We start from the raw sequence: 27529 nt of genomic DNA, 5'->3' as shown, positions 1-27529 counted from the left end.
TTACACACTTGTGAGCTGTTGGGTCACTAGATGTGGAAAATGCATTGACCTGAATCTTATTTTTTTTTTCATGTGTATGGATAGTATAACAAATTTAATCAGTAAAAATATATGGAATTAAACTATGGTTTATGAATATTTACAATGGTATCTTTTAAATTTCTAATATTATTTCTTCAATGATGGCCAGGAACTCTCCTTCACTTTTGTCTGTTTAGGCTTCATTTGGGAATGTCTCAAAATTTCAAATACACTACAAAAAATTAACCATTGGCAGTTTCAATCCTCTACAATACACAGAAACATCCTGGAGTTATAAGTGATTAGAAAACTGCCCGCATTTAGCCCAAAGAGTTAGAGGTATTTCTCCCATCTTCAGCTCTTGGTAAATATCAGGAAGAGTGATAACCCACCCCAATTTTAAAAAGTCCATCTCTGCCCTGACATATATTAGGTTTTTGCATGGTCTAGTGCATGGAGCTTGGGGCCAGAGGAACCTAGGTTCTAATCACAGCTCTGCCACTTGTCTGCTGTGTGAACTTGGAGATGTCACTTCACTACTCTGTGCTTCAGTTACCTCACCTGTAAAACGGAGAATAAGAATGGGAGGCCTGTGTAGGGCAAGGACTGTGCCCAACTCAATTACCTTGTATGTACCCCAGAGCTTAGCACAGAGTAAGTACGTAACAAATACCACTTTTATTATTATTATTATTATTATTATTATTATTATTATTGTTATTAGCAGTTGTTAAGCACTTAACTATGTTTCAGTCACTGTATTGAACATAGATTAATCAGTCAATCGTTTTTACTGAGCACTGACTTTTGCAGAACTCTGTATTGAATGCTTGGGAGAGTATGTGGGGTAGATACAAGAGAAGCAAATTGGACACAGTTCCTATTAGGTAACAGGGAGGAGGATTTAATCCTCATATTACAGATGAGGTAAGTGAGGCACAAAGAAGTTAAGTGATTTGCACAAGGTCAAACAGCTGACGTGGCTGAGCCCACATTATTCATTCATTCATTCAAATGTATTTATTGAGCGCTGACTGTGTGCAGAGCACTGTACTAAGCGCTTGGGAAGTACAAGTTGGCAACATATAGAGACAGTCCCTACTCAACAACGGGCTCACAGTCTAGAAAACCCAGGTCCTCTGACTTCCAGGTTCCTGCTCCAGATGATCTGACTTATCTGTAAAATGCCAGTGCAAGTCAGCCACTGAAGCTTATTTTGGATTGCAAGAGAAGCCTAATCTTTGGCATCCAAATATTTTCCCCTTGGAGCAAGAAAGGAGGAAAGTTGTAGTATTGAATTTTTCTGAAAGATAACCTCATGGCTCCCTGAATGAATGACTGCTTAATGATACCAAAACATTTGCAGAATTATCTGCGAGGAAAAGTTCATACAAATCACCTTAATCTCAGACATTTTCTAGAAATACCAAAGGTTTAAGAGTCCAAATTGCTCAGGAATCCCTCTTAATATCTGACTGATGTTAACAAACGATGAAGTATTGTCTAGTGGCCAGAAAAAGGGACAATTAGGTTCCATTCTACATTTGAATTGAACAAAGGCAAAAGGAATCTTACACCTTTCTGAGAAAGGTTTTTAAGGTAGTGTATTTTCCTACTGCTCAAGAGTCAAAAGGGATGCTTATTCATTGCGGAGTATTTCAAAGTGAATCATGAAAAATCATGAGGAAAACCTCACTTGGAAGTGTTATGGGAGAATGATATGTTCAAAGCATTTCACAGTCATTATCTAAGGCAGCATGTTAACTTGTCAGAATGAGAAGAGAAGCTATCCTGGAAGCTGAGGCTAGATAGCACATGAGGAAGGTGACATTATGAGGACACTGGAGAAGACAATAGCATTACAATAACTCTACCTTTTTTTTAGCACTTTTATTTTGTTATTGGCCTTCCGGCATAACTTTGAAGCCAGGCTGAAGGCATTTCCCATTTTATACACAGATTACATGGAAAGAGCATGGGCCTGGGAGTATGAGGATCCGGGTTCTAATTCTGGCTATGCCACTTGCCTGCTGTGTGACCTTCGACAAGTCACTTAACTTCTCTATGCCTCAGTTCCCTTATCTTTGAAATGCGGATTCAATAACTGTTCTGCCTCATACTTAGACTGCAAGCCCCAGGTGGGACAGGGACTTTGTCCATCCTGAGTATCTGGAATCAATCCCAGCACGTAGTACAGTGCTTGGCACACAGTAAGCACTTAAATAGTATTGTTATTATTTTTATAATTTGTATTATTATTAATAAAACTAATGACTGATTTTCACCATTCAATTTTGAAGTTCTGTAAGGCAGAGATGGTGTCTTACCTCTACATTCTCCAAAACTCAGTATACTGTCAAGCACACAGTGGGGATCGATAACTGTTCACTCGTGGCACTAAAGAGATCTTTGAGGAAGGTGTAGGGGAAGGTAACAGAAACAGTTTATACTGAACCTCAGCTGGGTATAATGCACGCACATTAACTGCCGTTAACTGTACTAAGCCTCTCCCATCTAATCAGCATCCCAAATCTTAACAATCCATTCAGCACTTCTTACCCTCAAATGTTTCTTCATGCCCACTTGAGTATACATGCATGTTTGATTTAAAATTTTATTTTATTTATTCCAATCGCATCGCTTGTGAAGAATATCATGACATTTAAGCTCCATATGGGTAAAGAATAGGTCTTGGGATAATTATGTTTTTTGTTAAGCGCTTACTTTGTGTCAGGCACTGTTCTAACTGCTGGGGTGAATACAAGCAAAGCGGGGTGAACACAGTCCCTGTCCCACATCAGGCTCATAGTCTTAATCCCCATTCTACAGATGAAGTGACTGAGGCACAGAGAAGTGAAATGACCTGCCCAAGGTCACACATCGGACAAGCGGGGGAGCTGGGATTAGAACCCACGTGACCTTCTAACTCCCAGGCTCCTGCTCTAACCACTATGTTATGTGATTCTGTTGTATTTCCCAGTGTTGAGCACAGTGAATTACTTTAAGAAAGTCCACAATAGATAGCTTAAATACTCTTCTCCTCCACTTCCTACTGTAAAATGAAGGTACAGAGAGGTGAGATAAAAGGGAAAAAGTTACCCAATTAATCAACCTTTCAGCAGAGGCTGGAAAACTGATTTCTTGATTTTTTTTAGTCAACTGCTTTATTGGCCAGCATACTTTGCCTTTTATCCACAATTACTATTAAGAGGCTAGACACTAGAATGAGGACATTTCCCCAACAGAGTCCCTTGAGGGTCAAAAGGTCACTGTGATTATAAAATTCAGTAGAAATTAAAATCCAAACCTCCCCACTGCAGTCTCTTTCTCCCATCCAAATTCAGCCATGCATCTGTTTGGGGGAGGGATTGTGTTTCCCCAGTTCCATCCAAATGTGATACGTTTAAGTGTTCTCAAAATGATTCCAAATAAAAGCATCTTCTGGGAAAACGCATTTGCACATCTGTTCATATGTACATTTCTCTCTCCTGAGCCCATCCCAATCTCCACTGCATTTTATACTCTACATCAAAGGTCATGGTAAATCCATTAGCTTGAAGCAACTAGAAGCACTGCAATAATGTTAATTTATTCCATTTCATTTAAATTAGCCTTTTAAGCAGAGAATGGGAAAATGACTTTTTGGGACAATGAATCCTGAGACTTAGTGTTTCGCTAGGCTGGGAGCACCAAATCTCATATTCTTCAATCCATCAGGATACAGAGACTCAAATAATAATAATAATAATAATAACAACAACACGATAGTAGTAATAGTAATAATAATGATAGTGTAATTTATTAAGTAATAATGATAATAATAATGGCATTTGTTAAGCACTTACTATGTGCAGAGCACTGTTCTAAGAGCTGGGGGGATACAAGGTGATCAGGCTGTCCTGCGTGGGGCTCACAGTCATCATCCCCATTTTACAGATGAGGTAACTGAGGCTCCGAGAAGTTGTGACTTGTCCAAGGTCACACAGCAGACATGTGACAGAGCTGGGATTCGAACCCATGACCTCTGACTCCAAAGCCCGTGCTCTTTCCACTGAGCCACGCTGCTTCTCGGAACTTTTTATGTACTTTTTAAGTACTTTTTATGTGCCAAACATTGTGGAAAGAGCACAAGCCTGGGAGCCATAGGACCTGGGTTCTAACCCCAGCTTTGCCACTTGTCAGCTGTGTGACCTTGGGAAAATCACTTCACTTTCTGTGCCCCAGTTACTTCATCTGAAAAATGAAGATTCAATACCAGTTCTCCTCACTACTTTGCTTGTGAACTCTGTTGAAAAGGGATGGTGTCCAACCTGAATATCCTGTATATTCCCCAGCACTTAGAACAGTAGTTTACACATAGTAAGCACTTAAATAACATTATGGTTATTATTATTACGATCACCAAGTGTTGGGGTACGTACAGTGCTCTGCACACAGCAAGCGCTCAATAAATACGATTGAATGAATGCAAGATAATCAGCTCTCATATGGGGCTCGTAGTATAAGTAGGAGGGAGAAAAGTTATTGAATCCCCATTTTGCAGCTGAAGAAATGGAGGCAAAGAGAAGTTAAGTAATTTTCCCAAGGCCACACAGCAGGCAAATGGGGGAGCTGGGATTAATAATAATAATGATAATAATAATTATGGTATTTAAGTTCTTACTGTGTGTCATGCACTGTACTAAGCATTGGGGTGGTTACAAGCAAATTAGGTTGGACATAGTGCTTGTCCCACATGAGGCTACCAGTTTCAATCCCCATTTCACAGATGAGGTAACGGACACAGAGAAGTGAAGTGACTTGTCCAAGGTCACACAGCAGACAAGTGGCGAAGCTGGGATTAGAAACCAGGACCTCTGATTCCTAGGCCCATGTTCTTTCTGCTAGGCTATGCTGCTTCACATGACTCTCTCTGTTCATCACTATTATTATTATTATTATTTGAGTCTCTGTATCTTGATGGATTGAAGAATATGAGAAGCAGCGTAGCTAGTGAGAAGCAGCGTAGCTCAGTGGAAAGAGCATGGGCTTTGGAGTCTGAGGTCATGGGTTCAAATTCCACCTCTGCCAATTGTCAGCTGTGTGACTCTGGGCAAGTCACTTAACTTCTCTGTGCCTCAGTTCCCTCATCTGTAAAATGGGGATTAAGACTGTGAGCCCCACAAGGGACAAATTGATCACCTTGCATACCCCTAACACTTAGAACAGTGCTTTGCACATAGTAAGCGCTTAACAAATACCATTGTTATTATTATTATTATTTAAAAGTCTGCATCCATAGAGCAAGTCCCCTCTGGTCAGCTCTTCTCCAGGATGAATAATTTCTAGTTTGCATGTGTGACAGTATATCTGAGCTCAGGCTGTTGCTCCCATAAGTAGGCTCAACTAATAAAGTTGACTAGTTTGTTTTTCTTTTTAATTATCATGTTACTATTCAGGGTGGAATAATAATGATGGTATTTGTTAAGTGCTTATTATGTGCCAAGCACGGCTCTAAGCACTGGGTGAGATATAAGGTAATTAGGTTGTACCACGTGGGGCTCACAGTCTTCATCCCCATTTTACAGATGAGGTAACTGAGGCCCAGAGAAGTTAAGTGACTTACCCAAAGTCACACAGCTGACAAGTGGCAGAGTCGGGTTTAGAACCCATGACCTCTGACTCCCAAGCGCGTGCTCTTGCACTAGTCTACTTGGTCTGGTAAGTCAAACAGTGCCCAGATCACATAGCACACAACTATTGGAGCACGGGTTAGAACCCTGATCTCCCGACTCCGAGGCCTGCGCTCTTACCACTAGGCTACAATGCTACCCAGGCAGAAACTCCTCACCCTGGGCTTCAAGGCTGTCCATCACCTCGCCCCCTCCTACCTCACCTCCCTTCTCTCCTTCTCCAGCCCACCTCACACCCTCCGCTCCTCTGCCGCTGATCTCCTCACCGTTAGGCCTCGTTCTCACCTGTCCCACCATCGACCCCCGGCCTATGTCATCCCCCGGCCTGGAATGGCCTCCCTCTGCCCATCCGCCAAGCTAGCTCTCTTCCTCCCTTCAAGGCCCTACTGAGAGCTCACCTCCTCCAGGAGGCCTTCCCAGACTAAGCCCCTTCCTTCCTCTCCCCCTCGTCCCCCTTTCCATCCCCCATCTTACCTCCTTCCCTTCCCCATAGCACCTGTATATATGTATATATGTCTGTACATATTTATTACTCTATTTATTTACTTTACTTGTACATATTTATTCTATTTATTTTATTTTGTTAGTATGTTTGGTTTTGTTCTCTGTCTCCCCCTTTTAGACTGTGAGCCCACTGTTGGGTAGGGACTGTCTCTATGTGTTGCCAACTTGTACTTCCCAAATGCTTAGTACAGTGCTCTGCACACAGTAAGCGCTCAATAAATATGATTGATTGATTACCCAGGCCACACAGGTAGGAGAGCACTGGGGTCTGAGGAATGAATGGAGAGAATGTGTGAGGGGAAATACAGTGTTGCCAGCAACCACTGAAATTACTGGGGTCGTGTTGTTGGACACAATTTTGGCAGGTTACTAACTTCAATGATTCTAGTTACAAGACTAGTGGAAATCTTTCCAGTCAAGTGATTGGTCAGTCAAGAACATCATGTACAGAGCCCTATACACGGTTCTGGGCACAGTTTTACGACCTGTATCAGGCCTGTAGCTCCTGTAAGTGGTGAGTGGAAGGAAGAGAATAATCATGGGAAAATCTCCAGTGGCTACCAATCAATCTGCGCATCAGGCAGAAACTCCTCACCCTGGGCTTCAAGGCTGTCCATCACCTCGCCCCCTCCTACCTCACCTCCCTTCTCGCCTTCTACAGCCCAGCCCGCACCCTCCGCTCCTCCGCCACTAATCTCCTCACCGTACCTCGTTCTCGCCTGTCCTGCCATCGACCCCCGGCCCACATCATCCCCCGGGCCTGGAATGCCCTCCCTCTGCCCATCCGCCAAGCTAGCTCTCTTCCTCCCTTCAAGGCCTTACTGAGAGCTCACCTCCTCCAGGAGGCCTTCCCAGACTGAGCCCCTTCCTTCCTCTCCCCCTCGTCCCCCTCTCCATCCCCCCCATCTTACCTCCTTCCCTTCCCCACAGCACCTGTATATATGTATATATGTTTGTACATATTTATTACTCTATTTATTTATTTATTTTACTTGTACATATCTATTCTATTTATTTTATTTTGTTAGTATGTTTGGTTTTGTTCTCCGTCTCCCCCCTTTTAGACTGTGAGCCCACTGTTGGGTAGGGACTTTATATGTTGCCAATTTGTACTTCCCAAGCGCTTAGTACAGTGCTCTGCACATAGTAAGCTCTCAATAGATACGATTGATTGATTTAAAAAAATTTAAAAATCTTTCATATACTCCTCTGTCATGATGGCTACCCTCCCAGATTTGAGCAAAGTGGAGGAGCAGATCTGAAAAACTGTTGGATTTTCTGGGAAATCATATTTCTATTGGACTCAAGAACTGAATATTTGAATATTCTGGAATCACATTAAAAATTTAAACATTATATTGCATTCCAGGAGACAAACACATTCAAATTAATTTTCCCTGATTGCTTGGTAAACTTTGTTTTAGACTGCAGATAACTAATGCACAAAAGTTTTTACATTGCTTCAAAGTGGCACTGGTGAAAAATAAGGAGGAGACAGAGGTGACTGAACAAAAACTATCCTCTCAACACCTCATGCTGTCTTAAAGTCATATTTGGGCAATAAATGGTGTATACCCATGGACCTTTACACTTGAATCCTTTGTTTCAAAGCTCAAGGAGCTGCAATCTCCAACAAAGACCAACTAAAATTCCATGACCCTTCTCAAAAAATATTGTCTTGCTTTTCTCTTCACCCAATAGCTTCCTTTCCTTGCCAATAGTACTATTAGCAAAACCCTTGGGTTATATCAAAGACTCACCTTTCATTCATTCATTCATTCAATTGTATTTATTGAGTGCTTACTTTGTGCAGAGCACGGTACTAAGCACCTGGGAAGTACAAATCAGCAACATATAGAGACGGTCCCTACCCAGCAACGGGCTCACAGTCTAGAAGGGGGAGACAGACAACAAAACAAGTAGACAGGTGTCAATACCATCAGAATAAATGGAATTATAGCTATATACATATCGTTAATAAAATAGAGTAATAAATATGTACAAATATTCACAAGCACTGTGGGGAGGGGAAGGGGGGCAATGAGGAGGGGAGATAAAAGGGGGAACTCAGTCTGGGAAGGCCTGCTGCAGGAGGTGAGCTCTCAGTAGGGCTTTGAAGGGAGGAAGAGAGCTAGTTTGGTGGATGTATGGAGGGAGGGCATTCCAGGCCAGGGGAAGGATGTGGGCCAGGGGTCGATGGCCGGACAGGCAAGGACGAGGTACAGTGAGGAGGTTAGTGGCAGAGGAGCGGAGTTTGCGGGCTGGGCGATAGAAGGAGAGAAGGGAGGTGAGGTAGGAAGGGACGAAGTGATGGAGAGCTTTGAGCCGAGAGTGAGGAGTTCTTGCTTGATTCAGAGGTTGATAGACAACCCCTGGAGATTTTTGAGGAGGGGAGTGACATGCCCCAAGCGTTTCTGTACAAAGATAATCCAGGCAGCAGAGTGAAGTATAGACTGAAATGGGGAGAGACAGGAGGATGGGAGATCAGAAAGGAGGCTGATGCAGTAATCCAGTTGGGATAGGACAAGAGATTGAACAAGCAAGGTAGGGATCCTTGTGGGCGTATATAAATATATTGATTGAAGCCCCAATGTTGGTTTAGAGGAAAAAGCACTGCTCTATCAATCAGGAATCACAGGGCCCGCTTACATTAAATGTCACCATTTTCTGACACGAAGGACAGATAGTATGATATTTTCAGAAACACACTTGCTTTCACCTTCACCCTATCTCCCTTGCAGTCTAACGCTCACTCTTGCACTTGCTCCTCATCTCTCTTTTTGTCTGTGTCCCCTTACACATCGTTTTTGATCTGTCTTTGTTCTTACACTTAATATTTGATAATATATATGGGGTCTTGTCCGTTTTGTTCTCAAACAATGGAACTGGAGTGTTTATCATGTGCAGAGAACTGCAGTAAGTGCTTGGGAAATTACAATACAATAGAGTTAGTGGACTGTAAGCTCCTTGTGGGACAGGACCATGTTGCCTTCTTCCTTTTAGGGTTCTCCATAGTGACTAGTTCAGGCCTCGCTATTTTGGGCACTCAAATACGCCTGAACAACCGACCAATTAAAATACATATAAATTTTAATGAGTGAATCATAAAATCAAATACATAACCATAAACATAAGTGATAAAAAGTGACAACTAATAAATGCACAATGAACTAGACCTGCAAAGAGATGCCCATATATTGTTAAGTGACTGGAGAAGTGGCCAGTATAAAAACTGGAGTTATATGTAATACCTCGATATTTGGCTGCATTGATCCAAAAAGACAATTCTTTTCTTCTTCTAAATTATAATCATAACACTCTGGTGTGACTAAAGGATAGAGATAAGTCTTCTTACATTGCTGCTACCTACAACCCAAGTTAACTTTGAGACTACCTGGAATCTAAAAAAAATACTGGCAGGCACTGTTTATAATAAATTTAAGCTTTGTTGAACTGTACCACCAGAGAGCTTACAATATAAATTGTTCACTTAACTTTGTTCCAATTTTGACAGGAAATAAAATTAAATAGTGGACAAATTCCTGAATGTATAATATTGTTGAAGATAATGCATGGCTCAGTGGAAAGAGCATGGGCTTGGGAGTAAGAGGTTGTGGGTTCTAATCCCGGCTCTGCCACTTGTCGGCTGTACGACTTTGGGCAAGTCCCTTAACTTCTCTGTGCCTCAATTACCTCATCTGTAAAATGGGGATTAAGATTGTGAGTCCCACATGGGACAACCTGATCACCTTGTATCCTCCCCAGTGCTTAGAACAGTGCTTTGCACGTAGTAAGTGCTTAACAAATGCCATTACTATTATTATTATTGTTATTATTCTTGTACTTCAGGAGAAACTACATTCTGACCTGTAGCCAGGAAACTGAGAGTCCCTAATCTTGTTCAGGACTAGAAGAAAGCCAAGTTAGCCTTGCTGAATGTGATTTAAACGTTAAGCATCTAACACTAAAGCTTCAAGGAGGTCTTGAGCTGAAGGGAAACATGTCGGGCAGAAAGTGCATCTGGAGGGCCCAGCAAAGGGCTTAGTGTTAGAGATATTGACTAAAGGAAGAATGCCTGATCCTCACCCTTCACAGATCTCCTGACCATGCTGGACCCAGGTTATGTCCTCTTTCTGAAGAGCCAGAGAATATTACTTAGGCACTAAGTAAAAGTCTTGGCAGGCAAATATGATTCCGTTAACTTCCGTTGGTAGTCTCCCAAGTGTTTAGTACTGTACTCTGAGAACTGTAATAATAATAACAATAATAATGGCATTTATTGAGTGCTTACTATCTGCAAAGCCCTCTTCTAAGCACTGGGGAAGTTACAAAGTGATCAGGTTGTCCCACGGGGGGCTCACAATAAATACCACTGATTTAATTGATGGAGCTATAATCTTTGTCTTGACTCAGGAAATAGTAGTAGCTCAAAACTTCAAAAAAAATTGTAAGATCAAGGCTTTTAGGCTTATAGCTATGAAAAAGAGCGGTAGAATAGGGTCTCCAATTCTGATGAATGAGAACATACATAGCAGGTTCCAAATGAAGAAAATAAGCTAAAAAAGTTTAATAATTAAAATTAAAGGTGCTACATCCCCAAATGTTCTTTGTGAGCATTTGAAGTGAGGTTCCATTGCATTTATGCCAATACTTCAAGGTGAAAAAGATAATTACAACAGTTCTTGGCACATGGTGTTTAGCAAATATTATTATTATTATTATGAAATCTCAGAAATAGGTCTACTTTAATGGCTCCCATTAGTTTGTTTCTGAATGGGGATAAATTTCCAGATAGTAGAAAGACTATACTATACTATAGAAAGACTATACAGTATCACCCTCACATGATCTGGAGGTTAACAAATTAATTACCAACGTTTCCTAGACTAAATGCATTATATTTCCAGGTATATAATTAATTTGTTTATACCAAATACAGTTCAAAAGCATAAAACAATGTGTACAAAATCAATATCTTGGAAGGAGGATTTGAAATCCCTATAAAAATGAGAAAAACTGAAGTAGGGAAAAAATATTCTAATGTGTTAATTCTCCTTAATATCATACTGACTAATTAGCTTAATTAAATTCTAGCAATTCTGTCATATAGGAATGTGCTTTTAATATTTTTGGAGGAAAGATTAGGTTAGAGCTCTTACAAATGAGCAGGTCCCAGAAATTCAGGCTGAGGAAAGGAAAGTTTATTCTAACAGAGAACATGGAGAGCTTGAAGTGATGTGAAAAAAACATAATTGACAAGGTTAGAATGCTGTACATTGTGTTATGATGTTTTTGCTGAGATACTGCATGCCCAAAATAAATGGAAACAACAACACTTGTGCTTTAATTTGGGAGGGACATTTTTGATGCTACTACATATCATCACATAAACAAGAATATGTAGAAATTACATGGAACCATAGAGTAAAGAACATTCCCTACTCTAAAGATTGGGTGGCGATTTTATATTTTAGGTGAGGGGAATAAAAAAACAAAGTTGAGGAGTCATATATCATATTTCATTTCATTCTTATAATATAAACACTTAAGCCTTGACAGTTCATAGTAAAATTAATAAAAACCAGGGACACAACAACAATACAACCCAATGTCAGGGTATGGTGGGACCTGAGTATTGTGGAAGCCATCAAGGTCCCAGACCACACTCTGTCCCTCACTCCCTGCTTGCACAGTGTGTAAATCACCCTCCCCTCTTTCATTTATTCACTTATTAATTCAATCGTATTTATTGAGAGCTTACTGTGTGCAGAGCACTGTACTAAGCACTTAGTAAAGTACAATTAGGCAATAGAGAGAGACAATCCCTGCAGTGTTGGGCTGTCAAGGCAGGAGCCTAGGACCCAAAGTTTGCCACAGTTAACTTCCCCTGGAGGTGAATAGGACCACTGAGGACAGGCCTCTGAAAATGGAGGGCTTTGGGCTAATCAGGCCTACCAGATAGATATACTGGTTTTCCAGGGATTATCAGTTTCCCAACATTTTGGTCCTAGATGGAGGGAATTTGTCTACTGACTCTCTTGTACTTTCCCACGGCAGTTCAGAGATCCAAATATAACTAAAGAGTCAATCTACCCCACATGCACCCCACTGTTACTATAATCTGAGGGAGAAAGAAATTGGTAGCAATAGGGAAAAAAGTGGAATGTGGTAGCAGCAAGGCCTAGTGGAGAGAGTATGGGCCTGGAAATCACAGGATTAGGTTAGAATCCTATCTTTTCCATATCTTCTGTGTGAACTCGGACAAATCAACTTCTCTGTGTCTCGGTTACCACACCTCTAAATGGGGATTACAATTGTGAGCCTTATGTGAGACAGGGACTGTGTCCAACCTGATTATCTATGCTGGCACTTAGTACAGCATGTAGAAAGTGCTGAATAAACACCACTAACAAATAACTAAAAACAGTTCAGACCCACCTGGGCAATTAGGAAATCAACCAGTTTAATTTTTGGACAATTCAGTACCCTCTGGGGTCAGCAGATAAACATTTTAGTGTGATGACTTCATGCAAAACCCCATTGCCTTGTGGTGAAAAATTATATTTCCCCATAAAAGTTCTATCCATCGGAGAAATTCAGAAAGGATATGAAAGTTTCAAAAGCTTCTGTGACAAGGTTTATTGTGGATGATAAAATGGATGCTGTGCAGCAAGTAGACTGGAAGCATGGAAAACAGACATCATTGCTTAGAACTAGCTTACTTCTCTTGGCAAAGCATGTTAGCCAAGAGCTGTGCCCAGGAGAAGAAGGTGTTCCTAGAATCTTCCAAATAGTCCAAGGAGAAAGTGATCTTCAAAATAATCTTACTGTCTCTTCTGCACACCATTCTCCCTCTCTTCTGCATCACTTTGGCCATGCTTTCATGTCCCCAAGTACATTGATAGTCAACCCACCTCCAGGCCCAGGCCCTTATTAAATATACATATACTATACTCTGTTCCTTCCCCTATCTGAAGTTTGTTTTATTTTCTATACTCCCCACTAGAAAGTAAGCTTTTTCAGGGCAGGGATAATTCTTCTAATTTGGAGGTATCATACTCCCCCAAGTGCTTAGTACAGTGCTCTGCACAAAGTAAGTGCTCTATAAATATGATTGATTGAGCTCTACCAATTCTATTGCATTGCATTCTCTCAAGCACTTAGTACATACCTATATCTATGTAAAGATATGTACATATCTATAAATTATTTATATCATTTATATTATATCATGCTTATTTATATTAATGTGTATCTCCCTCTCTAGGCAGTAAGCTCATTGTGGGCAGGGAACATGTCTACCAAATCTGTTGTATTGTACTCACCCAAGCTCTTATTACAGTGCTCTGCACAGTTAGCAATAAATAAGTGCCATTGATTAATTACAATTAATCAATTACTCTGAATATACATATCATTTGCCCTACATACTGAATATAGGCACAAAGCAGGGCTATTTTTAAATAGCCAAAAATATGTTGGTGAATACTATGAAGTGATGTGAGCCCCTGAGGGCCAAAGACTATGTCTAATTCCCACCTGTGATTTCTTTCCCAGCATTTAGTATGCTGCACACAGTAAGCACATAATAATAATAATAATAATAATAATAATAATAATGGCATTTATTAAGCACTTACTATGTGCAAAGCACTGTTCTAGCACTGGAAATGTTACAAGGTGAGCAGGTTGTCCCACGGGGGGCTCACAGTCTTAATCCCCACTTTACAGATGAGGTAACTGAGGCACAGAAAAGTTAAGCGACTTGCCCAAAGTCACACAGCTGACAAGTGGCAGAGCCGGTATTTGAACCCATGACCTTTGACTCCAAAGCCCGGGCTCTTTCCACTGAGCCACACTGCTTCTCTAAAGAAATAATAATGATGGTATTTGTTAAGTGCTTAGTATGTGCAAAGCACTGTTCTAAGCGCTGGGGGGGATACAAGGTGATCAGGTTGTCCCACGTGGGGCTCACAGTCTTCATCCCCATTTTACAGATGAGGTAACAGACACAGAGAAGTTAAGTGGCTTGCCAAAGGTCACACAGCTGACAAGTGGTGGAGTCAGGATTCGAACCCATGACCTCTTACTCCCAAGCCCATGCTCTTTCCACTGAGCCACACTATTAAGAAATGGCACTCAATAAATACAACTACTACTAATACTACAACTTGTACTATCAATTAATCAATGGTGTTTACTGAGCTCTTATTTGGTTTCAGAGCACTGTACTATGCTATTAAGGCAGCACAGTACAATAGAGTTGGCAGGCATGTTCCCTGACTAATATTCCTTACCAAATTAGGCCAACTACTTGTAGTAATAAATGTTTATAAATGCCAACAACATCTCTTGGATATATGGAATTAAAAACGCATCCAGATGGGCTAGTTTTTCTGCTAAAAAGTAATTTTTTTTAATGGCATTTGTTAAACTCTTACTAAGTGCCAGGCACTGTACTAAGCACTGGGGTAGATACAGAGAAGCAGCATGGCATAGCAGATAGAGCATGGGCTTGGGAGTCCAAAAGCCATGTGTTCTAATCATGGCTCCACCACTGTCTGCTGGATGACCTTGGGCAAATCATTTCACTTCTCTGTGCCTCAGTTACCTCATCTGCAAAATGGGGATTGAGACAGAGTCCCAGGTGGGACAGGGACTGTGTCCAACCCAATTTGCTTGTATCCACCCCAGAGCTTAATACAATGCCTGGCACATAGTAAGTGCTTAACAAATACCTTAATTATTATTATTATTATTGTTATATAAGATAATCAGATTGCAAACTTCAGTCATATTTATTTAGCGCTTACTGTGTGCAGGCCACTGTACAGGGTGCTTGGAGGATTACAATATAAGTCTCTTTCTCTCTTTATAGAAATTTGTATATATATAAAATGGTATAACATAAACATTCCATGTCGTAAAACCTTAATTCCCTTTGTATAGATGAGGTGACTGAGGCACAGAGAAGTGAAGTGACTTGCCCAAAGGTCACACAGCAGACAACTGACAGAGCCAGGATTAGAACCCAGGTCCTTCTGATTCCCAGGCCCATGTTCTCTCCATTAGGCCACACTCCTCCTCTATATGTATTTTTTATAATTACTTAGGCCACAAAACCACAAGCTGATGGTGTCTGGTAAATTAAGCAATAATGCACATGATAAAACATGCAGTCTAGAGTGATTCCATTGACTATTAACATGCATCTAAAAGTGTGTTTTACTCCTGCCACACTGTAAATAGAAAGTGAGGGTGAACCTAGGACTATCACTTACCAGTGTTGGTAAGGAAATGAACATTTCTCATCACTCCTTCAGTGTAAGCACCGGGTTCATAGCTGTCCATCTCTCCCGTTACTATATGAGCAACTCTGGCCGCTCGACCTTTGATGGCCCCAGCTGCCCGGTCTAATTGATCTGCATCCTGTTCTCTTAACGCAATGATGCACTTATTGACGTCCTCCAGGATATGACTCTCTGTAAAAAAAGAGATTTCAGCCGTGAATGAGCATCTTTTATATACTCCAATTCAAACACGTGCCAGATTGAAGCTTTTCTTTGTTGCTAAAACCTCTGTTGCTGCTTTTTAAGAGTTGGGAAGGGTGATGTAGCCATTGTTTTACTTAGTCCTCAAAGCACATGCTTAAAATTAATCCTGATCAACAAATGCTCACAATTACATTGTTTGTGACATTTTAATTGGATTTATAGTGGTGTCACATTCATCATAATCAACCATATTTATTGAGCGTTTACTATGTGCAGAGCACTTTACTAAGTGCTTGGGAGAGTACAATACAACATAATTAGCAGTCACATTCCCTGCCCATAATCAAAGCACTCAATCACCTTGCCCTCTCCTACCTCAAATTCCTATTCTCCTACTATAACTAAGCCTACACATTTTGCTTCTCTAATTTTAACCTTCTCACTGTACCTTGATCTCATCTTTTTCACCGCCGAAACCCCCACCATCCTGGGGGTTTCCTGCCTCTAGCTTGGAATGTCCTCCATCCTCAAATCCAACAAACAATTACTCTTCCCCACTTCAAAGCCTTAATCAAAGGCACATCTCCTCCAAGAGGCCTTCTCTGATTAAGCTTTCCTTTCCTCTTCTCCCACTCCCTTCTGAGTTGCTCCCTTTATTTATCCTCCCTCTCAGTCCCACAGCACTTATGTACATACCTGTAATCTGTTCATTTATATTAAAGTCTGTCTCCCCCTCTACAGTGTAACTCATTGTTTTCAGGGAATTTGTCTGCTTATTTTTATATTGTACTCTCCCAAGTGCTTAGTTCAGGGCTTGGCACAGAGTAAGCACTCAATAAATACGATTGATTGATTGATTGAAATATGATTGAATAAGTGAATGAATGAATGGATATTAAGATGGATGGAATTCAGAGATGGAGTAATGAACACCAAGGAGTGGAAAATCCAAAAAAGAGGTGGTATACAGGAAGGTATAGAGACAAGGATAGAGTTGCAAACTTAGTTGCCCTCCTGGTGTTTTTCAGGTTTTGTTTAAAATGGCACTGATGACCACAAAAGTGCTCTGAGAATGGATGAACATTTTCCCATCCATTTTATGTTGGAGGGGAATAGGAAAGTCAAATGACCTGTCCCAAATCATGCCAAAAGTCAATTAAGAAATGGAAAGTAACACTCCAGTATTCCTCATTTTCCAGCTGGGTCTATATAAACCAAAGTTTTAGCAGAATCTTAGGCTACTTTGGAAGATGCTGTCATTACCTTCCCCAAATCTCAAGAAGGCTCCTTTTCAGAGAAAGACTCTGCTTTATTTATGAATACTGCTGGTGATTCAAGGAAGATTCAATCAGAAAAAATTGCTATAAAGAAGAAATGACCCTCTGAACCCCAGTTTCTCTGCAGTGAAAATGACATATGGCCTCACGGGTAGTTTATAACAACTGATCATGTAGGAAAAAACAACAACATTTTGTTCGCAAAACAAGCAAAAGTGATTTGGGGAAAATGTGCCCTTTTCCCAGTGCTCTCTCAAAACCCAACAAATAGTGAAGATTTGACAGTTATCCCAGAATTATATAAAAAATCAATATGAAGGGATCTCTAACCTCCTGTCACACTGCAGGGACTTTCAAACCTAACTGTATCCTTTCAGGTGGTTGTATACCCCAGTGTGATCAAATCTGGGGCCTTGATCCCTAGGGGATCTTTCAGCAGGATTCCAGTGATGTCAGAGATGTTTTTAAGTGACCCCATCAACCCACCTCTTCCTCTCTCTTCAGGCAGAAACTCCTCACCCTCAGCTTCAAGGCTGTCCATCACCTCGCCCCTTCCTACCTCACCTCCCTTCTCTCCTTCTACAGCCCAGCCCACACCCTCCACTCCTCTGCCGCTAATCTCCTCTCCGTCCCTTGTTCTCGCCTGTCCCGCCATCGACCCACGGCCCACATCATCCCCCTGGCCTGGAATGCCCTCTCCCCATATCCACCAAGCTAGCTCTCTTCCTCCCTTCAAGGCCCTACTGAGAGCTCACCTCCTCCAGGAGGCCTTCCCAAACTGAACTACCTCCTTCTTCTCCCCCTCCTCCCTTTCTCCATTCCCCCCACCTTACCTCCTTCCCTTCCCCACAGCACCTGTATATATGAATATATGTTTGTACGTATTTATTACTCTATTTGTTTTACTTGTACATATCTATTCTATTTATTTTATTAATATGTTTTGTTTTGTTCTCAGTCTCCCCCTTCTAGACTCTGAGCCCACTGTTGAGTAGGGACCGTCTCTATATGTTGCCAACTTGTACTTCCCAAGCGCTTAGTACAGTGCTCTGCACACAGTAAGTGCTCAATAAATACGATTGATTGATTGATCTTCTATTTTCTCCTCTCCTCTTGTTCTCTAAAAATCAGGATCAGTGTGGAAGCAGGGACTCTGGGATTTGCAATACAAAGCCTGAAATCCCAGTTGAAAGGGATTCCAGTTGATCTGTGTTCCTTCCCTTCCCTCCATGCACCATTTTTTATTTCATTTTATGTTATTTGCTAAGCACTTACTATGCATCAAGCATTTTCCTAAGCACTGGGATACATAAGAGTTAATCAGGCTGGACACAGTCCCTGTCCCACATGGGGCTCAGAGTCTAAGTAGGACGGAGAATAAGTACTGAATTCTCACTTTGCAGTTGAGGAAACTGAGGCCAGAGAAATTAAGTGATTTGGCCAAGGTCATAAGGAAGCAACTGGCCAGGTCTTCTGACTCGCTGGCCAGTGCTCTTTCCACTAGTCCATGCCCCTTCTCTTGCCTTGTACTTCCATGTGCTCTTTGCCTACCTTGTTCCTCTACTAAATAAGTCAATCAAACAATCAAAGACAGCACCAACTGCACATGGAACAGAGCACTAAGTCCTTGGGAGAATATACCAGGTTCATCTTAAGTCTACTGAGCTATAACAATTCTATAACATCTTGAAAAATGTACAAAGTCTGGAGCTCCAGACCATTTTGCTGCATGAGAAGCAGTATGGCTTAGTGCATAGAGCACAGACTTAGGAATCAGAAGGACCTAGGTTCTAATCCTGGCTCCATCACGTGTCTGCTGTGTGACTTTGGGAAAGTCATTTAAGTCCTCTGTGCCTCAGTTCCTTCATCTGCAAAATGGAGATTAAGACTGTGAGTGAGCCCTATCTGGAATATTGGACTGTATCCAACCTGATTACTTACTGCCTGACACAGGGTAAGCACTTAACAAATACCATAAAAAAGTGTTTCAGGCTGGGTACAATCACAATGGTCAAAATGCCCGGTACCTACAGCACTGGCCATCTTCATCTAGATGAAAAACTCAAGAAACAATCTATTCCTTTGTGGCATCTTTTATCATGATTCCCGAGGCCACCTGATCCATATTGCCCTTTCCAAGACCTCAGAGCAGGACATTAAAAGCTCTAAGGATAATAATAATGATTATAATAATAATGATAATTATAGTTTTTGTTAAGCGCTTACTATGTGTCAACTACTGTTCTAAACACTGGGGTCAGCACAAGTTAACCAAGTCACACACAGTCCCTTTCTCACATTTTAATTAGGAGAGAGAACAGGTATTGAATGATGATAGTATTTATTAAGCACTTACTCTGGGTTGAGTACTGTTCTAAGTGCTGGGGTAGATACAAGATAATCAGGTTGGACACAGTCCCTGTCCCACATGGGGCTCACAGTCTTAATCCCCATTTTACAGATGAGGTAACTGAGGCACAGAGAAGTGAAGTGACTTGTCCAAGGTCACAGCAGCAAGTGGTGGAGCCAGGATTAGAACCCATGATCTTCTGACTTCCAGGGCCATGCTCTACCCACTAGGCTGTGCATTTTACAGAAGAAGAAACTGAGGCAGAGAGAAGTTAAGTGACTTGCCCAAGTTTGCACAGCAGACCAGGGGTGGTTGTGGTATTAAAACACAGGTCCTCTGACTCTCAGGTTCCTGCTCTTTCCCCTAGGCCACTTCACTTGAAAAGTTCTGATGCTCAGTCAGGAGACAGTTCTCTTTAATATAAACACAATCACTCAATTCCTGAAATCTAGGTGTTAAAGCTTGATGACTCCAGAAAATTGTGTGACACATACTGCTTATATCTGGCATTCATCAAATCTCACAGGACTCAGTACCGTACTGTTCCTTTTGGTGGTTAAGAATACAGAATAACCCAGGGGCCTAAATTGGAAATTTATGTTTTTAACAGTGAACTCAAACAAACCTTGTCAGTGGGGTATGAATCAGTGGTATTTATTGAGCATTTACGGTGTGCAGAACATTGTACTTCACTGCTCAAAACCCAGGAAATAAAGAGGTGTGTGTAAGAAGGAAAAGGGAGAACAGAGAGGCTGTCCATAGCCATTTAAATTTTTTTCAGAAGTACTTAGTATGCAATTCACTTTTTTCAATTGCATTGTAAAAGATAATAACCTTCTTTGGAAAAGTGACCAACAACTTGAAAGGATGAACCTGCTAGTGGGAATGTGCCTTAGGAAGGTTCATGTTCCCTGTCAAAGCATTTGTTTGTAGGTCAGCAATGAGATGAATTCATTTTACTTTACATTTCTCCCTTATTTTGTCTTAGGATGCACAAACGTTGGCAGACCTGACAGACTATGTGAGATTAATACTCTCCTTTTTTAGTCATTTCAAAGTGCCTAAATAATGAAGGAACATCTGAGAATGTATCAATAAAACAACCCGTAGTATTAGAAGCTAGGCAAGGTATGTAAAATCAAGGTTTCATCATTAATTCCGATCTGAAAAAGCAGCATAACAATAGTCCAAGCACATTCTAGATTAGTAGCACTACATCCCCTCAGAAGAACTCTGTAGCCAAAGACTGAATTGGCTTTCTACATGGTTTGTATATAATTTTAAGGTAAAACTTTTTAACTACCCTGAAGCTATGAGCTTCTTGCTACCTTTGGGGAAGCAGCATTGCTCAGTGGAAAGAGCCCGGGCTTTGGAGTCAGAGGTCATGGGTTCGAATCCCGACTCTGCCACATGTCTGCTGTGTGACCTTGGGCAAATCACTTAACTTCTCTGAGCCTCAGTTACCTCATCTGTAAAATGGGGATTGACTGTGAGCCCCACGTGGGACAACCTGATCACGTTATATCCCCGCAGCGCTTAGAACAGTGCTCTGCACACAGTAAGCGCTTAACAAATGCCATCATTATTATTATTATTTTAGACTGTGAGCCTCATGTTGACTAAGAACGTCTCATTTGATCATCTTGTATCCGACCCAGTGCTTGACTGCAACCATTTAGCACCATAATCATTAATAATATTAGTAGCATTATTATTAGGACAAATTTTACCAAATGTCAGTTTGTACATGAATATGTACAATATGAAAAGATGTGGCAAACAATCCATGCACAAGAGTATTCTCCCAAGAAGCACTATACATCTATGTCTATATATAGCTCTGTAGATATAAAGATATTCCTCTTAATTCTCCAATAAATTTGTATTTTTTCCAGATCAAGTCAGGTTAATCTGCTAATTTACAGGAAAGTGATTAGATGTTTTTCACCTCACTGTAGAAGCCACTTCATCTAGGGGAAAAAGCGGTGACCTGGGATTCAGAGGACTTGGGTTTTAAACTCAGCTGTGCTGCTTGTCTGCAGTGTGACCTTGGCAAGTCACTTCCCTTCTCTGTGCCTCAGTTCCCGCATCTGCAAAAATGGGATTCGATACCTATTCTTCCTCCTACTTAGACTGAGCCCCATATAGGGTCTGATGATTTTGTATCTACTCCCTCCAGCAGTATAGTACAGTGTTTGTTACATAACACGAGTTTAACATTCATTCATTCAATCATATTTATTGAGCACTTACTGTGTGCAGAGCACTGTACTAAGTGCTTGGGAAGTACAAGTTGGCAACATATAGAGACGGTCCCTACCCAACAATGGGCTCACGGTCTAGAGGGGGGAACAACAACCACAATCATTATTTAATCATTCTTATAGTAGTAGTATTAGCAGTAGTAGTAATAAAAGCCATGAACAACATCATCCTTCTCAGTCTCACTCTCTCTACGTTCCAAAACCTTGTTCTATGCTGTCAAGCCAAATCCAGAATCTAATAATAATAATAATAAGATTGGTACTTGTTAAGAATTTAATATGTGCCAGACACTATACTAAATGCTAGATAGGATGCAAGCAAATTGGATTGGACACAGTCCCTGTCCCATGTAGGGCTCACTCTCTCAAGCCTGATGAGGTAACTGAGAATAGAAGTGAAGAGACTTGCCCAAGGTCCCACAGCAGACAAGTGGTGGAGTCGGATTAGAACCCATGACATTCTGACTCCCAGGCTTGTGCTCTATTCACTATGTCATCCTTGGTCTTGGTTGTTGTCCAGAGTCCAATGCCCAACTTTCTTACTTAGATTTTTCCAATTAATGACCTTAAACATATCTTCTGAAGTCAACAAATTTTCTTCAACACATGGTTTAGTGGATAGAGCTTATGAATCAGAAGGACCTGGGTTCTAATACCGGCTTCCCCACTGGTTTGCTGTGTGACCTTGGACAATCACTGAACTTATCTGGGCCACAGTTACCTCATCTGTAAAATGGGGATTAAGACTTTGAGCCCCATTTGGGACAGGGACTATGTCCAACCTGTTAAGCCCTGTATTTGCCCAGCATTAAGGACAGTGCGTGGCACATAGTAAGTGCTTAACAAATACCATAAAAAAAGTTAAGCCAATGGCAGAGAGAAAGAGTCATGCTGAAGTTCTTCTGAAAATACTTCATTGTTCAATTATTCTACTGTCACTAGAAGGAAATAGATGGTGTTGCAAAACCACTCCCAACTTCCAGACAGGTTGTATGGCATTATGAAATCTCATCATTATTCTTTGGCCTGAATAACATTCTTAGTGACTATCACTGTGTTCAATGTCTGGTGGATCCTTGTATTTTATTTCTTCTCCTGCCCAATTTTATTCTTGCATCGGGAAAATGATTTGCAAACATAATCCACCAAGAAGCACTGGCAAATAATTTTGCTTTCCCTCAATTTACATTTAGTGAAGTACAGGCGGAGAGATTAAGTATTTTAACCAAGTCTAAAGCTGCCGTCAGAATCAAACTTGGAACTAGAACTTAATAGTCCTTGGCTCTTAGCCCTAGGCTCAGAACAGAAGATCGTGATTCTGTCACAGGCAGAGTCTTCAAACATGAAAATTGGCAGGGAAAAAATGGTCAGCTGTCCAACCAGTGAAATGATTGGTTGGCACCAATTTCTTCAAGTGTGAAAGATATTGCAGAGAAGTAAGAAATAGTGGCAAGAACTAAATATGATGAAGGGAGGTAGCTTCCGGAACAGAAGGCTTTCAATAAGGAAGCCCAGGATGGGAGATCTGGATAGGGTGCTAGAAAGGGGGAATGATAATAAAGTCATGGAGAAAGGTGAAGTGGCAGATGAATTGCCTGATGAGGCATGAAGAAAGAAGAGCTGCTTTAAAACAGAGCTGACAAAAACAAAGCTTACTGCAAGGGTGCATTGCTCCTGGCTGAAATATAAGGCAGAGAAATGACTGTCTGTTCAGTGTTCCAATTGCATGTAGACAAAAAGAGGAAAATATGCAAAGGAATGTAAGGGGACCAGTTGGCCCATCACCACTTATTCTCCTTTTAGTACTAACCCTCCGCTGTCACACCACCGAAGCAAACCATCTTGAACAGACTCAGTGTTATTATCTCAGCAACCCTGCCTGGAAAACCGTTCCTCGTATTTAACCATCTCTGCATGAAAAACAGATTCACAACATCTGCTCTGATCCTGTTTTCCTTGAATTTTCTTCTTGTTGACTCTTCCAATTTTGCTGATAGGGTGAAAGCTGTCAATTGACTTCACAAAAACAGTCTCTATTTTACTGTCCCTTTATTTTTGAAGTCCTCCTCATTACAGAATGTGAGCAGTCAGAAGTCATTCCGAGGTGGAATTGGTGCTGACCTCGCCAATGCAGTGTTTAATAGGTGGCATAACCTTTTCTGAAATTAAAAAGTTTAAGAAAAGGAAATGCTTTTTTTTTTTTTTTTCAAATAGCAGCTGGTAAGGATTGAGGAATCTTTTCCCTGGGGAGACATGCAAGTATAGGTTCCAAAATGGTTTGGATGAATTCATGTATAAGATCCCACAATAAGTTGTTAGAGACAAGAACTGTTAAAAGAAATATTCCTTGCCATACACCTGGACATCAAGTTAGGCAATCACTTCTCTAAGCAATCTTTGTTGTCTCCAATGGAGAGAAACTACTGGACTGAATGGGCCAGTTTGTTCTTAATGTTATTCATATTAGTCATATACTGTCCAGAGCAGTTTCTCAATTCTGGATTTCCATTCCCTTGAAGTTTATTTTTTCTCCCCCGTAAATCTTCTAGGGGTTTCTCCCCCCTAAATCTTCTAAAAGTTTCTTCTAGAAACTTTTACTTCACTAGGACCCAGAACATGGCACCATGTGATCAATCAATCATTGGTATTTATTGAGCACTTCTTGTATGCAGAGCACTGAACTAGGTGCTTGGGAAAGTACAAGATAAAACATATGACAAACATACTAATGCAAATATAATTATCATAGCATGCTTTTTACATGCACAGAAATTAATACATTTAAATAAATAGGATTCCAGCTCTAAATCCAAATTCTGGCAGAATGTGTATATATGTGAAAAGGATAAAATATGCTATTTTGAAAAACAACCTCTTAAAATTATAGAGATGATATGAGGTTTATTGAAAACCAATTTTCTTCATCACTAGAATATTTCATGGCAGAATATTTTCTAAGACAAAATTCAGAAATGTCAGAAAATGACACATAATACATCATTGTATCAGAAAATGACACATCACTGACAAGAGGCAGCAGAATGCAATGATAGACTGAATTGGAAGTTGATATATCTGTGACCCATATCCAGTTTTATCCTGAGGAATTTTGAAAAAAACATGTCCCAGTCCTTACTCCTTCCCAGTGAAATGGAAACTTAAATTGCCAAACACTGTATGGCAAGTATTTAGAGAACTCTGAGTGAAGAAGTTATATATCCACACCTACTGGCATCTTATCCAGCTACATTTATTTACATATCCATAATGAGTGATGTACTGGAAACTCTAGGTTGTAAGTCTAAAAGAATAATTTTTGAAAAATCAAAGTCAATACAAATGGAAAAAGTATCATTTAAAGTGATGATAATAATAACAATGATGGCATTTATTAAGTGCTTATTATGTGCAAAGCACTGTTCTAAGCACTGGGGAGATTACAAGGTGATCAGGTTGTCCCACAGGAGGGCTCACAGTCTTAATCCCCATTTTACAGATGAGGCAACAGAGGCACAGAGAACCAATCAATCAATCAATAGTATTTATTGAGCGCTTACTGTGTGCAGAGCACTGTACTAAGCGCTTGGGAAGTACCAGTTGGCAACAAGAGGAAGAGAAGAGAAGAGAAGTTAAGTGACTTGCCCAAAGTCACACAGCTGACAATTGGCAGAGCTGGGATTAGAACCAATGACTTCTGACTCCAAAGCCTGTGCTCTTTTCCACTGAGCCACGGCGCTGCATGATAAAAAAATTAACCACCACATGAATCCTACTTACATTGTGATCTCCATCTAGTAATAATAATAATTATGGTATTTGTTAAGCACTTGCTATGTGCCAGGCACTATACTAAGTACTGGGGTAGGTATAAGGTAATTGGTTTGGACGCAGTCCCTGACCCACCTGGGGCTCACACTCTTATCCCATTTTTTTTTTTTTTTTTTTTTTTACAAATGAGGTAACAGGCATAGAATAGTAAACTGACTTACCCAAGGTCACACAGCAGAGCCAGAATTAGAACCAACATACTTCCGACTCTCAGGCCCGTGCTCTATCCACTAGACAAAGCTGCTAGTACAGGGATTGTGCCCAACCTGATTAACTTGGATCTACCCCAGTGTTTGGAATAGTGCTAACTACATAGTAAGTGCTAAACAAATGCCACAATAATAATAATTATAAAACTGTGAAGTTATTTTAATAGCCAGTCAAAATGTAAATTATATTATTAGTTATTACATTGATTACAGTGTCACATCATGAATGTTTGGAAATAGAGTAGAATGCAATAGCCAATCTTCAAATAATTACCCAGAAAATTCAGATTTGAAGAGTTGCGTAGAACCTACCTGCTTCGTTTTAGAAACAACTGTGTCGATAAAACTGTCAAATTATTGATTGAGACAAGGCTTGCTATTTATGTAGATTGAAGGATTTCCTGTGGTGATTTAGGATACAGTGATTGACACAAGAAAGTAAATCATATACACCCAAAGACACAATGATGCTGCTAAGATTGTCCATAAACAATTAAAGGGGTTAGGAGCTTCAAGTGCCAATGACAGAGATGTGGTCCAGGGAAGATAGGGTGCAATAGGAAATAGACCAGTGTGGCCCCCAGAAAATGGGTTCAGGAGGCTCAGAGACTGCAAGCTCCAAAGTCCGGTGAGCCTAGAATATTGTCAAAATTGCATGACCTAGATATTAGTTATTATTATTATTATTACATAATAGTAAGATTTTTGGTATTTATTAAGTGCCTACCACGTACCAGGCACTGTACTAAGTGCTGGGGTAGATACAAGGTAATTGGGTTGGACAGAGTCCCTGTCACACATAGGCCTCATGCTCAATCTCCATTTTCCAGATGAGGGAATTGAGGCAGAGCAAAGTTAAGTAACTTGCCCAAGGTCACGCAGTAGACAAGTGGCAGAGCTGGAATTAGAACCAGGTTCTTCTGACACCCAGGCCCACTCTGTATCCACTAAGCCACACTGCTTCTCTAGATTCCATAGCTCAGTTTAGGCCTAAGACACAGAGTTTATGGGAGCCCAGGAGTGAGGAAGAAAGGAAGAGGACAGAGACATAAATGGTAATGCGATGGGTAGGGGGGAGAGGGAGAGGATGGAGACTGAAAAGAAAGGAAAGAAGACTGGGAAAGCAATGGGAAAACAAAAAAATGGGAGCAACAGGAAAGAATAGTTATCAGAAGAAGGAAAGGAGAGAAGAAAAAAAAACAAGTGGTAGAAGATATACTTTGTTAATCAACCCATTAAAAATCTGTCCTGACCAGGTATTCAAGCAGGAACATAAAACCACTGAATTTATATAGGGTTCTATTTGTCAAAATCTTTACATGTCAATGACCCCTCCTCCGAACATCTCAGGCAAATAGAGAAGAGCAGGTAGTATTATCCACTTTTGCAGATGAGGAAATGTGGAAATTGTATGGAAATTGTGTACCTCACATAGTGAGAAAAGGTGAATCAGTGACTGAGCTGCGATTAAAATCCAAGTAGTTCATACTTCTCAATACCATTCGCTACACACAGGTAGATGGTATAGTGGATAGAGCACTGGGAGTCAGGTCATGGGTTCTAATCCCAGCTCTGCCACTTTTCTGCTGTGTGGCCTTGGGTAAATCACTTCACTCCTCTGTGCCTCAGTTACTTCATCCATAAAATGGGGACTAAGGCGGGACAGGGAGTGTGTCCAAACTGATTTGCGTGCTTTCTCCCCAGTGCTTTAGAATAGTGCCTGGAACACAGTAAGAGCTTAACAATTACCATGATAATAATAATTATTAATTATTATTATTAATCTGAATTGGGTCCAAATCTAGATTTTCCTGGATTAACAGGCGTTTTCTAGAGACAATTCCAGAAAACTCTTCCTCCCATCCTGGCTACCATCTTCAACTGCCAACTCTTTGAGTTCCTCCCTCCCC

General features: G+C 40.7%; 1 protein-coding gene across 1 annotated transcript in view; it reads right to left on the bottom strand.

The window, feature by feature from the left end:
• CTNNA3 (catenin alpha 3) overlaps positions 1-27529 on the bottom strand; it is a 1398597-nt gene that overhangs the window by 376318 nt on the left and 994750 nt on the right. Inside the window, exon 12 of the mRNA XM_038743931.1 lies at positions 15479-15679. Within this exon, the coding sequence (XP_038599859.1) occupies positions 15479-15679 (201 nt within the window). The remainder of the gene's footprint in view (positions 1-15478; positions 15680-27529) is intronic.

Source organism: Tachyglossus aculeatus, chromosome 3 (assembly GCF_015852505.1).
Source record: "Tachyglossus aculeatus isolate mTacAcu1 chromosome 3, mTacAcu1.pri, whole genome shotgun sequence".
Classification (NCBI taxonomy): domain Eukaryota; kingdom Metazoa; phylum Chordata; class Mammalia; order Monotremata; family Tachyglossidae; genus Tachyglossus; species Tachyglossus aculeatus.
This window is presented reverse-complemented; position numbering and strand designations above follow the sequence as displayed.